Source organism: Mustela putorius, unplaced genomic scaffold (assembly GCF_011764305.1).
Source record: "Mustela putorius furo isolate JIRA1106 unplaced genomic scaffold, ASM1176430v1.1 tig00000580_pilon_pilon_pilon, whole genome shotgun sequence".
In the NCBI taxonomy this organism is placed as follows: Eukaryota; Metazoa; Chordata; class Mammalia; order Carnivora; family Mustelidae; genus Mustela; species Mustela putorius.
Window position 1 is genome coordinate 16021773 of NW_025421423.1, and position 13401 is coordinate 16035173.

Sequence of the window (13401 nt, forward strand, 5' to 3'; positions counted from 1 at the left end):
TCTGGGGATGCCTGGGTGGTCTAGTAAGTTAAGCATTTGCCTTCGGCTCAGGTCATGGTTCCAGGGTCCTAAGACCTAGCTCTGCAAGTTGGTTCCTGCTGAGCAAGGAGCCTACTTCTTCCTCTGCCTACCACATCCCCCTGCTTGTTCTCTCTCTCTGCCAAATAAATAAATAAAATATTTAAAAAAAAAAAAAGATTGCATTTCTGATCTAAACAGGATCAGCTGACCTTGCCCGTCCACAGGACTTTGGTCAAGGCATTTATTTTGGACCTCAGTTTCTGTGTATATAAACTGAGGAGATTGGTAAATTGAGCAGACGCTCTCTGTGGTCTCTTTAAACTGCAAATTCTTGCCTTTAGCAAGTCATAGTTTCCCACTTTTACTCATTTATTACACCGAAATAGAACTGTACTTCAAATTTACTCCATCAAACATGGTCCTATCATTGCATCTAACAGTCAGAACGATTCTTTTCCATCCCCTGCAATGCATCTCCTGCCCCAACCATCCCAAAGAAACTGCTCTTGTTAAGGTCACCAACAACCTCTCTGTTACTAAACACAGTTTATCAGTCCTTATCTTATTTGGTCTTCAACCCACCTTTTTACACTATCAACTAATTTGTTTTTCTTCAAACAAACTCTTCCCTTGACTTCTGTGGGGATATTTTCAGGGGTTGGAGGGACTGGCCTAAGACATCAATAAGTGCTAAAGTGATCCCTCTCCTATGGTCTTCCCTTGTCCATGTCTCTGGCTCCTTGTTTAACTCCCAGGCCTCCTCTTCCTTTTATTTTCATTTTTTAAAGATTTATTTATTTGAGAGAAAGGGCAGGAGGGAGGAACTTTAAGCAGACTTCCTGCTGAGAATGGAGCTTGCTCTCACAACCCCTGAGATCACAATCTGAGGATCTGAGCTGAAACCAAGAGTTGGACCTTCAACCAACTAAGCCACCAAGATGCCTCTTTCCCAACCTTTTAAATGCCCATGCTCCTAGATTTCACTCTCCCTCTCCCTTGGGAATCTAATTCATTTATGTTGGTATCAAGTGCTATCCAAATGCTGATAATGTTCAAGTCTGTATCCCCAACCCAGAATGTGCTCCTGAGTGTCAGAAAATACAGATATCCCACCAGCCACACAAATGCAACATGTCCACTAGAACTCCTATCTTTCAATTCTCACTGCCCCAGCAAAACCTGCACTCACTCTTGTGTTCTTTTCTTGTGTTCTTTCTGATACAAATACTTTTTGTATCAGAGTCCCCAAGACCTCCACCAGGTTCAGTGATTCAGCAGGACTCAATGGACTCAGCATATAATCATACTCATGGCTAAGAGGTATTACAACAACAACAACAACAAAATAATACCACAAAACCAGCAAAGGGAAAAGGCACATGGGGGCAAAGTCCAGAGTAAATGGGGAGCATCCAAGAGTCCTTTTCCAGTAGCGTGACCCTGGACACATTTAATTCCTCCAGCAAAGAACTGTAACAAGATAAAGTACGGTCTCCCAAGGAAGCTCATTAGCGTCTCAGTGCCCCAGGTTTTTTATCGGGGGTTGGTCACACAGAAATCCTCTAGCATGAACCAAAACTCTACACTCCCAGCAAGAAGGTTCAGTAAATTGTTTGTACAGTTTAGGCACAATGAGCCACACACCATTTACAGAAAGCTTTGCATCAGTGTGCGGAACTGTTTACCGGTCAAGTTCCCATACGCCAGCCAAGTGCCAACCTCATAAACAGGACTTTCTAAAGAGGATGCTGTCACGTCTCCTGTGTTAACTCTTTTCCACAAACATACACAACCACAACAGAAATCTGGGCATCACCCTGGTGCTTTCTCCTCACCCTGGTGTTCATGACCAATCCCTGAATCCACTTGATTTTACTTGCTCAGTACTTCTTGAACCTGTCCATTTCTTCCCATCCTCACTGCCACTTCCCTAGTTTAGGTCACCATCATATCTCTCTAACCAGAATTATTCTGACAACCTCCTGATTTATCTCCTTGTCCTGGTCTTGTCTGCTTCTTAACCAATCTCCACACTGTATCCACAGTGAACTTTCTAAAAAGCAAACTTAAGTCTCTTTCCTCCTTAAAACCCTCAATAACACCTCAGTATTACTAAGATAAAAATCCAAACTCCACAAGACAGCTTTACAAAGTCCTTCAAGACCTCACCTCTCCATACTTCCCCAGTTTCCTAACGGTCATTTCTCAACTCCAACTGTGTGCTACATGAACTTTAAGTTTCTCAAATAAGGCAAGATATTTCTAATCTCCAACTTTTTGGACATCCTGCTCCCTCTGCCTGAAACATCCTTCCTGTTCCTTTTCTCCCCTGGAAGTTGTCCCTCATCTCAAAGTCTGGGTTAGATGATCTTCTTAAGGCCTCCCACAGGAGTCTACTTCATTTGCTCTAGAAATACGTACCGACACTGTGCTAAATGCTGAGTATATATAGATGAGCAAAGCTGAGTTCTATTTTCAAGGAGCTTATATACTCTAACAAGAATATTAAGTATTACACAACAAATAATCGCAAACTGTAACATAAGATATATAATAAGTACCTGTTGTATGGAATTGTACTCCATATAGATTAATACAAGTTTTTCAATCAGTTATTATGTAACATGATAATTGATTTATAATCATCACTTGACTATATTGTGCCTAGCATCTGGTATATAACAAGCGCAATAAATGAACTCAAAGTCTAGTCTAGCTCTGAGCACCTCTTCTTCAAAGGCATCTTTGGTTTAGGTAATGTAAATATTGAGGGGTGCCTGTATAGCTCAGTCAGGAAAGCGTTGCAACTCTTGATCTCGGGGTTGTGAGTTCAAACCCCATGATGGGCACAGAGATTACTTTAAAAAACAAAAGACAAAAAACAAAAAACACCTTTAAAAACATACTGAAACTTCATAACTTTTGGAGGCCTGTTCCCCCCGAATAATTTTAATGTATAATAATACATACTGACATTTTGCAAAATAAATTGAATATGATTTGAAACTATTACCCTGTTTTCTCAAGGTAGCGTTTTATAAATTTCCTTTAAGTTTCCTGTACATAGGGTCAACAATGCCTCCCCTAAAGGACTAAGAGGCTAAGTGAGATTGCAAGTGTAGAGAGTAGTGCTGTCCTATATAAGACTGAGTAAATGCTAATAAAATTAAGAGGAAACCAAGATCTCTCCTTTAACCGAGGCCTGGGCAGATTCCCTAAAAGAATAAGATTCTGACACTTGGGTGGCTCAGTTGGTTAAGCGTCTGCCTTTGGTAGGTCATGATCCCAGGGCCCTGGGATCAAGTCCCATACCAGGTTCCCTGCTTGGCAGCGAGTCTGTTTTTCCCTCTACCCCTCCTCCCTGCTCATGATCTCTCTCTCTCTCTCTCTCAGATAAATAAATATTTTTTAAAAAATAAGAAGGGGTGCCTAGGTGGCTTAGTGGGTTAAGACTTCGGCTCAGGACATTATCTCAGGGTCCTGGGATCAAACCATCAAACCCCACATCGGGCTCTCTGCTTGGCAAGGAGCCTGCTTCCCCCATGCTCTCTCTGCCTGCCTCTCTGCCTATTTGTGATACCTCGCTCTGTCAAATAAATAAAATCTTTAGAAAAAAATTTTAAAAAATAAGAAGATGATTCTGGGAGAGTTGGGCAATGCCTTTAGCACAGTGAAAAATTTACAAAATTTAGAATCTAACTTAGTTAAGATATACTAATTTATGCGAAGATCATTGATAAGGAAAGAATGTCTTTGTTAGTTTCAGTATGGATATGGATCTTGGATTTGCTGTTTTCATTTTGCTATTTTTTTTTAAGGGAAAAATCAATGTCATATGTAAACTATGTTTCCATAGATGCTCTAAAGGCCAGCCAGTGATGACTGCAAAATCAATCCAAAAGTCAGGTCAATCCAATTATCTTTCAGATCCTTTCGCTTTCCTTTCTTTCTTTTTTTTTTTTCTTTTAAGATTTATTTGTTTATTTTTGAGAGAGAGAGAGAGAGAGTGCACACACATGTGGGTGTACATGAAAAGGGAGCGGGCAAAGGGAGAAGGAGAAGCAGGTTCCCACTGAGCAGGGAGTCTGAGGTGGGACTCAGTACCTGAGCCGAAGGTAGATGCTTAGCTGACTCAGTCACCCAGGTACCTTCCATGATATTTTCTATTAATATTTTTAAATGAACTCTATAGACTTACGGGCGTTAAGTTTCTTGTAAATTATTATTTTTCCCATTTCTAAAGTATTCTCAAATGCACATATTTCTCTATGTTACCAAGAACGGGCTTGCCAACTCTGGACTTGAGTCTCTATGTTTATAATTCACAGGACAAGTTATTATGGCATTAATTCATTTAAAAAAAATGTTAGCCAATACATTTAGTTGCCAAAGTCTTTACCTAAACTTAGCTTTATACTCCTTTTCTTTTCTCATCAAAAACGGTAACACAGGGGCACCTGGATGGCTCAGTCAGTTAGGCATCTGCCTTTGGCTCAGGTCATGATCCCAGCGTCCTGGGATCAAACCCCAGGTCAGGTTCCCCGTTCAGTGGGAGGCCTGCTTCTCCCTCTCCCTGCCACTCCCCCTGTCCGTGCTCTCTTTCTCTCTGTAAAATAAATAATCTTTTAAAATAAATAAATAAAAGGTAAAACATAGAAGTTATACTATATTCATGTATTTTTAAGAAACAGGCATTCTTTTTGCTGTTACAGTATTTCTTTTGTAAACTATGACATCAAACATCTACTTCTACAATAATAATAATGGGCACATGGCAATGTAGCGGAAATCTGCTTGCCTGATTTCAAATCCAGGCTCTTTCATTTTTTAGCTGTGTGACTCTGAACAACTTACCTCTCTGACTCTTAATTTCCCATGTACAAAATGGGTATGATAGTAAAAACTACCTAATAAATGGGTAGGGAAAAGTAAATATGATAATATGTATTTATTACTTGGCATGGTACCTGGCACAGAGTAAGGACACAGTACATGTTTTATATACATGTGCACATATCCTATTACCTTGAAATGTCCCTTGGACTCAGATTACTCCTCTAAGGGAGATGGCATGATCAATCAATGCACAATTGACCTGCAACTATAAAATGCTATTAGCTGAAATGAAGTGCCATACATTTAGCACATTCACGTTATTTCTTCACTTCAAAGTCATGATGGTAGGAAAAGAGCCAAATCTTTCCCATTGATTTTTAAGCTTGCTCTGTAGTTTCAGCTTGCATGGCCATATTTGCAGTAACTCACCATCATACAGAGTGTTCTGCCTGTATTTGGTTCTGATTTCTCTATATCCTTACCAGCACATTACTGTCTTTTTTTAAAAAAATATTTTATTTATTTATTTGGCAGAGATCACAAGTAGGCAGAGAGGCAGGCAGAGAGAGAGGGAAGGGTAAACATGGATTTGAAAAGGCCTGGAAACTTGGAACACAGATTACCAATCATCTCAACAGCCATCTCAGGCACTAATATTCCCACTTCTACCAGACTTGAATATCCTAAATGGAATCAAACACTTGAAAATTAATAAGCAAGTATATTTACAGCAAACTACAGTTATAAGAGGAAGTCGAAAGCAGCTGCAATACTTACTGTCATATGTTCTACTTCCTCAGGAAAAAACAAAGAAGGAATAGCTGAATCAGGGACGGTTGGTAAAACTTTCAATATTCTCAATCTTAAATCTGATTTGGTTTCTCTGGTTATTATTGGGAACAAAAATAAGTGATCTGTACAACTTTGTTTACTAAGCCTTCTATCATTCAATTAGCTGCGGTCTGTGTTTAGGAGCACAGTTTTGAAGAAAGATTTTATTTATTTGAGAGACAGAGAGAGAGAGAAAACAAGTGGGTGGAGGGCCAGAGGTTGAGAGCAGGGAGCCCAGCATGGAACTTGATCCCAGGACTCTGGGATCATGACCTGAGCCAAATGCAGACACTTAACTAACTGAGAAACCCAGGCATGCTGGGAGCACAGTTAAACACCTAGAACTAAAATATCTCATGTTCTTGATGGGCCTGATCAAAAAAGCGGGATAGCTGAGCCACCAAGAACTATCTCAGGCCAGGAATCTAGAAAAGAACACGTGACTGGTGTTATCTACTCTGTCATTTTCAGTCAGTTGCAGACTGCTTGTTGCATAAAAGTTGGGAGCTTTGGGGCACCAGGGTGGCTTAGTGAGTTAAAGGCTCTGCCTTTGGCTCAGGTCATAATCTCAGGGTCCTGGGGTTGAGCCCCACATCAGGCTCTCTGCTCAGCGGGGAGCCTGCTCCCCCACCCCTGCCTGCCTTTCTGCCTATTTGTGATATCTGTCAAATAAATAAATAAAATCTTTAAAAAAAAAAAAAAAGTTGGGAGCTTTCACATTCATTTACAGACTTCTCTCAGATATTTTCACCTAGGGAAGAATGTGAATTTACAGTATCTCTTATAGGGGCGCCTGTGTGACAGCAAGGTATAGAACAAATGCTCACTCTTCTATACCTTGGCATATTTGCCAAAGTATACGTAAATGCTCACTCGGTATTATAAGTTGTACAAAGAGAAGGCAAGCACTGTTGACTTCTTCCCTTGATAGGTTTTTTTTAAAGATTTTATTTTTATTATTAGAGAGAGAGAGACCACGTGTACACAGGAGCCGGGGCAGGGGTGAAGAGGTAGAGGGAGAAACAGATTTCCTCCTGAGCAGGAAGCCTAACAAAGGGCTTGATTTCAGGACCTAGAGATCAGGACGTGAGCTGAAGGTAAGTGCTTAACTGACTGAGCCACCCAGGCACCCCTCTTGATAAGTTTTTAAAAACAGAAATAAAATACTAATTCTCAAGGTGGCAACAGTTTGTTTCAACCAAAATTTTTAAAGGCCATGAAACAATTATAATCTTTCCCATTGATTTTTAAGCTTGCTCTGTAGTTTCAGCTTGCATGGCCATATTTGCAGTAACTCACCATCATACAGAGTGTTCTGCCTGTATTTGGTTCTGATTTCTCTATATCCTTACCAGCACATTACTGTCTTTTTTTAAAAAAATATTTTATTTATTTATTTGGCAGAGATCACAAGTAGGCAGAGAGGCAGGCAGAGAGAGAGGGAGAAGCAGACTCCCTGCTGAGCAGAGAGCCTGATGCAGGGCTGGATCCCAGTACCCTGGGATCATGACCTGAGCTGAAGGCAGAGGCTTCAACCCACGGAGCCAACCAGGTGCCCCCATTACTGTCTCTTTGATAACAGCCATTCTAGTGGGTGTGAGATGGCATCTCTTTGGCTTTTATTTTAATTTCCCTATAACTAATGATGTTGAGCATCTTCTTACGTACTTACTGGCAATTTGTACATCTTCTTTGGAGAAATATCTATTCAGATCTTTTGCTCATTTGAAATTGGGTTCATCTCTTTATTTTTCACTTGAATCTATTTATTAGCTCATTAAATTTTTTTTAATAGGTGAATTAAGCCTAAATCAAAAAGGTGACTACACAGTCAACAGCAGCAGGCTGGACTATGTGGAAATTTTAGTCAGTGTTTTGGGTGTAACCAGGTAAAAGGAGAAAAAGCATCACTTAACTCTAAAATAACTGAGCAACTGAAAGAACCCAAAGCAGAACTCAGTGGACATAGACCATCTGAAGTGAGAGCAGGGGTGGACAGGGTGATAAGGGTGAAAAAATGACTTAAGGGTAGGTAATATACAGCCAGTCATAGTGCAAGTCAAAAGATCCTATTCAACGTCAAAAGAGAGACAATGTCATTTTATGATCATTCTTGTACTGAACTCTCCAACAGAAGCGACTTGAGAACAGGCTCAGAAGCTTAATCATTTTTGTAACCTCTTAGCAGTAAGGTGAGGAGTGTAGGCTGGTGTATTCATAGTTCTTCTGTACATTCTTTAAATCGCTTAAACATGTGTTCAAAGAAAGGGCTCTGCAAGGATCAGGATTGGCAGCTCACTTTCAAAGGAGTCAAGCTGTCTACTGACACAACATGAGGGAAAAGGCTAAACTGATCATGGGAAAAGACAAGACCCTGCCTCCTGAAGTCTTGCACCCCAGGCTGGTATATATAACGACTGGGGGCAGGGGATAGCGACTGCAGTCTCTTACATTGGTTTTAAACTTTAAAGTGCAATTTCACAGCTATCATTCATTCAACAGGCACTTCTGGAGCACACATGGCGTACTGCGCTGAGCGCTAGACACAGATGAACAGCAAAAACGGTTCTCTGTTCCGTCAGGGTTCATAATCTAATAAATTCGGTGTTGCAAGGATAGACGTGATCAGCCTAGCTGTGGTAATAAGGAAGAGAAAGCAATGCATTCTGCCTGGGTCTGTGAGAGAAGGGAAAGCCCCAAAAGGTGACATCGGGCTGGGCCTGGAAGGATGCTGGAGCGGACCCACAAGGGCCAATTCTGAAGTGTCACTGCTTTGTCCACGGGGAAGAGTAAGTCTCCTATCGGTCCCAACTCACTCCTATAAAAACTCTGAGGCAGATGCTGTCATCAGTAATCACCTCCACTTCACAGAAGGAGAAACTGACCCACAAAGCAGAAGACGAACCCCAGGGCCATAGTGAGTGACAAGGGACATGCCAGGTCCAGAATCGAGGTGGACAGACACGGCACAGATTCGAGCTCTGCCCGGATTCTGAAACCTGTAGAGCACCGGAATGTGGCAGGGGTCTGGACCCGGAAGTTGGGAAGAAGTCTGATAAGACTGCGACCCCACCAACCATTTGCCCAGTTCTCTCATGACGTCCTCTGTCCTACGCTTCCCAGTCACTCACCCGCCGCTAGGAGAGAGAAAGTCCGTGTCATCTTCGTCTCCCGCACCGAACATCGCGGTGCCTTTCGTCCAGCGGTAGGAGGGAAGCAAGAGTGTTTTCGGCCCTTTCACCGCCGACGTCGTGAAATGCCGCGGCGGCGTGCTGCTTTCCGGCAGGACGAACTCTCGCACGGTGGCTCAGCGGGGAGGGGTCTAGGCTCCGGAGAAGGTGGGGGAAAGGCAAATGGGAGGTCCTCATGGGCACGCGCGCCCGTGACGTAAGGCTTCACCAGCCTGCAGAGGCGGTGAAATCCGCGGGAGCTCTGAAATCCTGCACACGGATTGGCCGACGAGTCAGGGGGCGGGGCAGGGGCGGGAATCAGCGGCCTCGGTGGCGGTCGTGGACACGTCGAGCCCGGCAGAAGTGGAGGGGGCTTCGGAAGAGTCGCGGGGGTGGTGACGGGTTAAGGTTCTAAGAGGGAGGTGCCGGTGGCGAGACTCGATCTGGAAGGTAAGCACTGACGGTCGGTCCCCCACCCCTGGCATGGGCACAGTCCTTTCTCCCTGGGGACAAGGACCCTCCACGCCACTCTTCTCCGCTCTGCGAAAGGAGAAAGGGCCCGGAACTGGCAGTCTGGAGGCTGAGCTTTCGGCCGGGCCCCTACAGTGACATAGCTAGAGTGGCCTTGGGGCTGGGTGCTTGGTGCCTCACTTTCCCCGTCTATAAAACGGACCTGTCGTTCCTCTCCCTTGTCCCCTGTGGCCGCCGTCCCTATTTATTCAACGGGCTCTTTCTCCAGTGTTTCTCTGTGCCGGCTGGTCAGGAAGCTTTTAGACCTCAGAGGTCATCGAATTCAATCCCAGTCTCCTCATAATCCCAGAATTTGCAATAGAGAAAGGAAGTAATAAGCACTTGGAGGACTAGTCCGAGGTCATACAGAGTAAAGGGCGGACTGGGGCTGGATCCCTAGTCTCTTGATTCAGGACTTAGTAAGCTGATGGATGAAAAAGAACCTTATCAACTCTTAAGTACTGTGCGTCCTTACAAAGTGGCTATTGCTACACTCTGGCGTACATTTGGAGAGAATTCCCCTCCCTATCCAGGTGAGGTGCAGAAGAGCAGGATATTCTGGGGGTGAGTGATGGAAGAGAGAAACCTTTAGAAGCGAAAATCCCCAGTCCCAGTCTTGGTCTGGGTTTTGCTTAGTTGTTGTTGTGGGTTTTTTTCTGTTTGTTTTGTTTTTGTTTTTGTTTTTTGCCACAGACCGAAGTCAACATCAGTTGGTAGGGACTTATCTTCTACAGTTTCCACCTTCTCTGTAATCTTATATAAGTATTTCTGGTATAATTCTTCAGACCATCTCCAGGTAAGCCTGGTTTAGCCAATGTGTGGGTAAGCCTGTAGTGTGTCACTGTAGCATCTGTTTCCATATCTCTCAACTGCGGTTGTTTCCTGCGGAGCTTCTCTTGATCAGGTTAGGACAACAGGTGTCCCTTACCTGGGTGTTTTAGTCTGTTAGCATGAAATTGAAGTGAAATGATTGGTAGGATTCAGCTCCTAGAGAACTTTGTACTTCTTGTATTTCTTCCCTTGTGCTGTTTTTTATTACAGTTTTTGTGCTTGTACTAAATTGTAAGCTCCTCAAGGACAGGGGCAGTTTTATTCATCTTGATGTCACCTGTGTCACAGAGCACCCTGCCTTCTTGACCATAATGGATTCTTACTCTTTTTTAGACTGAGTAATGGAATTCATCTTTATTCCCATTCCTTAATTTATGCTCTTGGGATTTTTTTTTCACCTGTGAGCCAGAGAACCATGCAATGGCTCTTGCCTTCCAGAAAGATAAAAATGCTGTACTAGCTGTGAACTAGTTGAAGATAATTTTACTGTTGTTTAAAGCTCTAGGGGAGGGGGAAAAGGGGGGTGGAATAGCTAGAAATAGTATATGTAGCTCTGATTTTTGTTAGTAAAGGATTCCTCTATTAAACTAAGATACAAGGCTGTTGTCTGTTTCCTGTGTCCATTTTATAGATTAAGATGATTAAAGCAGTGAAGGCTGACAGTGTGAAAACAGTGATGGAACTGGAATCTAAGCACTAGAACTGCAACCCTTTGCAGTAGCTCTGTTTAGAGTATGAACTTAGCTACCTCTCAGGAGAGGGAGAATGAACTGCCTAAGTGACATCACTTTTTCTAACCCTTTTCCTCAGTGCTGGTCATCGTCATTCTAGCACTGAAACATCTGAATTGTGCTTTAAAAAAAAATTCCTGAAAGATCATTTGAATGCTAATCCTGAATTCTTGAGTTGGGGATGTTTTTCATCCAGGGCATTTAAATAGCCTCTTTAGACAGGCAGGCATGTAAAATCTGGATCAGCATTTTTGGCAGTTGGGACACAGCAAATATGCATGCCCAGGTCACCACTGTGGGAACACAGCTACTAGTTCTGATCAGCAGTATGAGAAAGTGGTGAGGTTTCCTCAGTCTTGCACGATTTGAACTGCAGGATTAGGTACATCTAAAAAGCCACTGTCAGGGCACCTTGGTGGCTCAGTGAGTGAAGCGTCTGACTTTTGATTACAGCTCAGGTCATGATCTCAGGATCATAAAATCGATCCCACATCAGGATCCACGCTCAGAGGGCAGTCTGCTTGAGATTCCTTCCCCCTGCTCCTCTCTCCACTTGTGTGCTCTCTCCCTCTCTCTCTCAAATAAATAAATAAATAAAATCTTTTTTTTTTTTTTAATTATCAGAATTTTGCTATAGAGATGATAATTTTTCTATCCAGGTGTACCCATACTAATCTGTACTAGTGAATGCACTGTAAATATTAAACTATAAAAATTATTAAAGTTCGAAGTTACAACCAGGTTACATGATAGGTGTGATGCTAGCAATATGAATTGAATATAGTTTTGGGGGAATTGGTATAGTGTTTTTTCTGTCCAGTCACTAAAAACAGAAGAATGTCAAACACAATTCAAGAAATATCTGAAAACCTTCTATGTGTAAGGCACTGTTCAGAGTGTTGCCTGGAATAGGAAGATGATTAAGTCATTGTTGTCCTCAAAGTGCTTATAGTTGAACAGTGGGGATAGTTGAACTATACAAATAATTGTACTAGAAGACAGCAAAGTAAGTCCCATAAGTAGAAATTAATTATTGTAGGTTTTCAAAGGAAGAAGAGATTGTATCTTGTTTGGAGGAGTATGTGGGGTTAGATAATGGGCTTTGAAGATGAGTGGAATTTCAAATGGAAATGAGGAACCATAGTTCTCCAGGTTGAGGGGGTGGCTTTGGCAAAACCACAGAGACAGGAGAGAAAGCACAAATTTCTTACAAGACCAGAGTTGCCCTCTAATTTGATGCAATTAGGGCCAATAGTTGGCCAACTAAAAAAAATAAGTTAAAATAGGGAATCATACAGTTATTACTTACACACAGATCTTAGCCATTTGATTTTAACTTAAAGCATAAACATCTTTTTGCCAGTCTTTAAAATAAGCCTTTTCTTGGGGTGTGGGCCCCAAGGATCTGTGAACTACAGCATGAGGGCCAAACCTTGTCCTAGCCTTCTGCCTGTTTCTGTAAATAGTTTTATTGGAACACAGCCATGCTCATTTGTTGACATATTATCCATGGCTACTTTGGCGTACAAGGTAGGGTTGAGTAGTTGTATGTATCTGTGTGACTCATCTTTATCTAGTCTTTCCAAAGCTTTCAACTTGGTTTTCATACAAACAACTATCAGACCACGTAGTATAGTAGCTTAATTCTTAAGCTCTGGAGCCAAATTGTTTTGCCATTTATACAGATCTTGGGCACGTTGCTCAGTTTTCTCCTTTGGAAAACAGGGACAATGATATAATCTAATTTATAGGGTTCTTGTGAAGATTATAGAAGTCAGTTCATGTACAGCACTTAGAATAGCATCTGGCAGGTAGCAAGTATTAGCTGCTGCTGTTTTCTCTTGTCACACTTAATTGCTTTATGTAATACTTTATTAAATTTTATTCTTACATTAATAAGCACAACTGGCACAAGTTGATTTCTGAACAGACCTACCTGACACTTGATGAGGACACAATTTCACTGAGGGAGAAAAAGAAGTTTTAATTCCATGATATTAGAGACTAGGCTGGTTAGTGTGTTACCACTTAATAAATCAGTTAAGAGAGTTCTGTGGGATCGTTGGCTAAGAGTATAAAACATCAGAATACCTAGGGAAGTAGCGGATTAAAATTAAAAAGGAGGGGTGCCTGGGTGGCTCAGTGGGTTAAAGCCTCTGCCTTTGGCTTAGGTTGTGATCTCATGGACCTGGAATCGAGCCCCACATCAGGCTCTCTGTTTGGTGGGGAGCCTGCTTCCCCCTCTTTCTGTGCCTGCCTCTCTGCCTACTTGTGATCTCTCTCTCTGTGCCAAAAAAAAAAAAAAAAATTGAAAAGGAGACTAGGGCCATATTTGTCTAACAGCTTGAAAGCCAAGGGGATAAGTTACTTAGCTATGTAGGAAGTGGGATTATTTATTCTAAATGACATGATTGATATGAAAAAAATCCAAGTGGTTTAGGAGTATATGACATAAAAAGTAAGTTTCCTGT

The 13401-nt window shown here is 42.1% G+C and overlaps 2 protein-coding genes across 6 annotated transcripts in view; one reads left to right on the top strand and one right to left on the bottom strand.

The window, feature by feature from the left end:
* Positions 1–8962, bottom strand: part of FKBP15 (FKBP prolyl isomerase family member 15) — a 54508-nt gene extending 45546 nt beyond the window's left edge. For all 5 annotated transcript variants that reach the window (XM_045081730.1, XM_045081728.1, XM_045081729.1 and 2 more), the window contains exon 1: positions 8820–8962. In XM_045081730.1, coding sequence (XP_044937665.1) covers positions 8820–8872 — 53 coding nt within the window. In that variant the 5' untranslated portion in view covers positions 8873–8962. The remainder of the gene's footprint in view (positions 1–8819) is intronic.
* The window catches only part of SLC31A1 (solute carrier family 31 member 1), a 42703-nt gene continuing 38246 nt past the window's right edge, over positions 8945–13401 (top strand). The window contains exons 1-2 of the mRNA XM_013053874.2: positions 8945–9026; positions 9267–9308. Coding sequence (XP_012909328.2) covers positions 8945–9026; positions 9267–9308 — 124 coding nt within the window. The remainder of the gene's footprint in view (positions 9027–9266; positions 9309–13401) is intronic.